The sequence below is a fragment of the Nematolebias whitei genome, chromosome 22, assembly GCF_014905685.2.
Source record: "Nematolebias whitei isolate Nwh7 chromosome 22, NemWhi1, whole genome shotgun sequence".
In the NCBI taxonomy this organism is placed as follows: domain Eukaryota; kingdom Metazoa; phylum Chordata; class Actinopteri; order Cyprinodontiformes; family Rivulidae; genus Nematolebias; species Nematolebias whitei.
Window position 1 is genome coordinate 25,528,187 of NC_056519.1, and position 4,039 is coordinate 25,532,225.

General features: G+C 36.7%; 2 protein-coding genes across 2 annotated transcripts in view; one reads left to right on the plus strand and one right to left on the minus strand.

The window, feature by feature from the left end:
• Window positions 1-4,039, plus strand: part of pmpcb (peptidase, mitochondrial processing subunit beta) — a 64,370-nt gene that overhangs the window by 33,632 nt on the left and 26,699 nt on the right. The window lies entirely within an intron of this gene.
• The window catches only part of LOC119428169 (chloride anion exchanger), a 4,305-nt gene continuing 2,815 nt past the window's right edge, over window positions 2,550-4,039 (minus strand). Inside the window, exon 5 of the mRNA XM_037695812.1 lies at window positions 2,550-2,821. Within this exon, the coding sequence (XP_037551740.1) occupies window positions 2,795-2,821 (27 nt within the window). The 3' untranslated portion in view covers window positions 2,550-2,794. The remainder of the gene's footprint in view (window positions 2,822-4,039) is intronic.

Sequence of the window (4,039 nt, forward strand, 5' to 3'; positions counted from 1 at the left end):
GTTGTGTATGCTGTTCAGTGTCAGGAGGGCTGTGATCAGTCTTACATCGGGGAAACAAAACAGCCACTGGCCAAAAGGATGGACCAGCACAGAAGATCAACATCATCAGGCCAGGACTCTGCACTCTACACTCATCTCCAGGCCAGCGGTCACTCTTTCAGGGATGAAGATGTGCACATCCTGGACAGAGAGGAACGATGGTTTGAGAGAGGAGTAAAGGAGGCCATCTTTGTGAAAAGAAACCGTCCATCATTAAACAGGGGTGGAGGCCTCCGGGTTCAACTGTCTGTCATAGCTCTGCTCTCTGTCAGCTCCTCTGTCATGCTGCACAATCAGTAATCACTCAACTCATGTCACCTGTCACCGCTCATTATCCCACAGCTCCACCACCTGGTCCAGTCAGTACTTAAGCTCACTCATTCCTCTCAGTCTGGGCCAGATTCTCTATCCTGTCTCATCAGCAGTAGACTTTCCAGCATTCCATTGATTGACTCATCACGTTCATGACCCTTGCCTTGACCACGACCACGCTTTTGCCTCAGCCCTCGTCTGCTTTTGCTCATCTGATCAGGTACCGACTCATGCTCTTGTTTTTTGACTCTCTTTTTGGATCACGTACTGGATACTTCTGCTGAACAACTGACTTCACGGTATGAACTCTGCCTTTCCCTTCTGACTGTTTTTTGGATCACGGATTAAAGGTCAAGCTCATTCTGTATCACGGACTTATCCTTACCCCTGAATCTGATTCCCACAGATTCATTTCCCCAATTAGTCTTTTTCCCCCTGCATCTACTAACCTTTATCTTTTAGTTGCAAGCCTGTTGGACTCCGTTCCAGTGGACCTTAACATCAGTTCTACTTCTACTGGCAGCCCGCCACTACAACACTACCCAATCTCGAACTACCAATCAGAAGATCGGAACCAGCCCAGAACCGGACCTACTCCAGAGTTTTACTTTATTTCACAATAAATCTTTTAACCCTCTCAGTGGTTGTTGTTGTTGTTTGCGATCCGGCCTCTGGTTCATGACACTGTCCCCCTCTTACAATGCTGTGATTGCTAGAATCACTCAGCCCTCTGTGAGTAGTAAACAGCCATCAGTGTGCTAATGATCCATTGTTAGGCTGATGGTCCTTCTTGAGCATGTGATCAGCTGGTTTTGGTTGTCAGCAGCAAAACTGGTTGATCCACCCTGAGAAGGTGCTATTTAAGAGACTGAGCTGAAAACAGCACCTCAGACTGAAGAAGTCTCTCGGACGAGAGACGAAACGTTTCTACATTTTTTGTTGTTTTGCTTTGTTTTGGTTTTTTTTGAATGTCCAGAGGACCAGATTTAACTTTTTTAGATTTTTCTACCTGGATTATTGAGCATGCATCAGGAGACAGTGAATAGATCATTTTTATTATGCTCAATGTTTGATTGATATGATGCAGTGACTTGTTTCCAGAGAGTTCTTGACAAGTGTTTCGTCTGCCACAACCAACTTTCCTCTGTGTGCAGCTGAGGATTTGATAAGAGCTCGACAGAGTGAAGGGGGCAGGATGAGGAGAGTGGCGCCTGGGGGATTCTATAAACTAACAATTTTACCACAGGAAGCTCAGAGCAGGTCAGAACCTCAGACAGGTGAAGGCATTAATAAATTTGTACTTTTAAATGCATGGATCTTCTGTGATGGCTGACTTTGTAATAAATCTCATGAAATCTACACCTGGTTGTTTTGGGAATCTCTTTTTTCTTCAACAGTGACAACAAACAATTTGTAAACTGTACCTTTAATTTTTATTGTGCTATTTTTCTGTTATAATTAAAGATGTATGTGTTTGTTTATTCACTCAAATAAATGGTCATTTAAACACCAATAGAGTTTTTCATTTTTCTCAGATTTCATCGTTTTACGTTCTTTTTATTACAAACAGAACTGTTCTTTCAAAACTCAGTGACAAGTTTATTATCACTGTCATAAAATATATTACAACAACATGATAAAATATTATGTCCAAAAAGAGTTTAACAAAAACAATTTACAGTATAAAAAGAATAACAGGGTTTTTCTTGTGTAGTAAAAAATAAAATAAAATCAGGCAGTATCTTGTAGTTTATAATTTACAATTACTTTAAAAAATAAGTGCAATTTACATTTTACACACCCGGGTGAGGCACTAAAAAGAGATATACACAACCTCAGGTAAACAAGAGCACAGATTTATATTGCTTTTCTGCCAAAAAGTGTGTTCCCATCTGTTAGCAAAATATTTTAGGAACTAATGGATGGATTGTAACAAAACTTTCATAAAGTAATCTTTGAAAGGATGTCTACAGCCGATGAACATTTGGAGCAGTTCAAACAGAAATGGTTGCCAACACTAATAAATAATATTCAACAAATAAATGACTGTAACTCAGTCAGTTTCACACATATTAAGCGGAAGGGTGGTGTGGTAGTAGCTGAGAGTCATTTTTCAACTCATACATGGAGTGTGACGTCTCACAACATCACATGAAATCAAACATAAATTTATTCTCAAGGTTTGACCAAAAAGAATCGAATCTGCAAAGAATGCTTAAACTTTAACTTTTTGTAAAATAAATACCAACAATGTTGCCATACATTAGGTGTTGTTCTTCTGAGGATGCATTTATCTAACATTTTTTACCTGATACATAAAAAAATAGAAGGAAAGATCTTTTTTATGATTGTAAGTTAACGGTTTCTTCTGAGTAGCTTTAAAAACATCATATATTCTGTATGTTACAGTTTTCCTCCACACGTTGTCTTTTTTCTGTCCACATTAAAACTTGGTCTCCAGTCCTGGTGCCTGCGGAGCAAAAACAAATTATATCTTAGTTTATTTTATATTTAAAGCATGTGACACGTTGAGAACTGTTCTTTCAGATTAAAGTCACCTTTCAAAGGTAGCTCACAATCTACAGCAGTAAAATGACAAATAAAATTCTGACATTCCAATAAAACAAATGACAAATTTAGTATTTTCCCAAAACAAAATATTTATATTAAAAGAGTACCTACAAACTAAGACCAGCAAAAGAGTAGCTAAAAGCTAAGACCAGCAAAACAGTACCGAGAATATAATCTCACTGTATTTCGGTTCAGTGATAATAAAGCTTATTCTGATTCTGATATTTTCATTCTGACAAGCTAAGACCAGCAAGAGTAGCTAAAAGCTAAGACCAGCAAAAGAATAGCTACAAGCTAAGACCAGCAAACGAATAGCTACAAGTTAAGAACAGTAAAAGAACAGCTACAAGCTAAGAACAGCAAGAGTAGCTAAAAGCTAAGACCAACAAAAGTGCTGAAAGTTAAATCTAGCAAAACAGTAGCAGCAAAAATTAGACAGCAGCTAAAGGCTACCCTGAAAAACTGCTAAAAACTCATACCAACAAAACAGTAGCTAAGTCCAGTAAATTTGCAGTTAATAATTAAAGCTAGCAAATCATTAAATAAAAGTTTAAATCATTAAAACACTAGCTAACAAAAAGTAGTACATTTAAAGTTTATTTTTGCAAGTTAAGTATAAGTATATCAAGTATACTACAAACCATACTTGTAGTGTACTAGAAGTATACTGATTTAATACTTGTTTGGACTAAATTGGGACATTTTTATACTATTTTTAAGTATATCAAATAAAGTTTATAAAAAGTAAACTTCAAGTACACTTCCTCATTTTTAGTGTAAAAAAAGTATACTTGTAGTACACTTAAATAAACTACATTTTGCTAAGCGCCACAACAGCTAAAAGCTAAATGCAACAAAACAGCAGTTAAAAGCTAAAATGAGCAGAGCAGTAGACCAAAACCAGTGAATCAGTGCAAAAAGGTAACAATGGGAAACAGTATCTTACAGCTGAAATTAGCAGAACTGTAGCTGAAAACTAAAATCTGCAATACTGTTGAAAAGCTTGAATAAAAAACAGTAGCTAAAAGTAAACAATGTTGATTAAATAGTTTAAGAACCACAAAGTTATTTTTAGTGCTTTATCAATGCATTACTATTAAAATAAACAAACAAATAT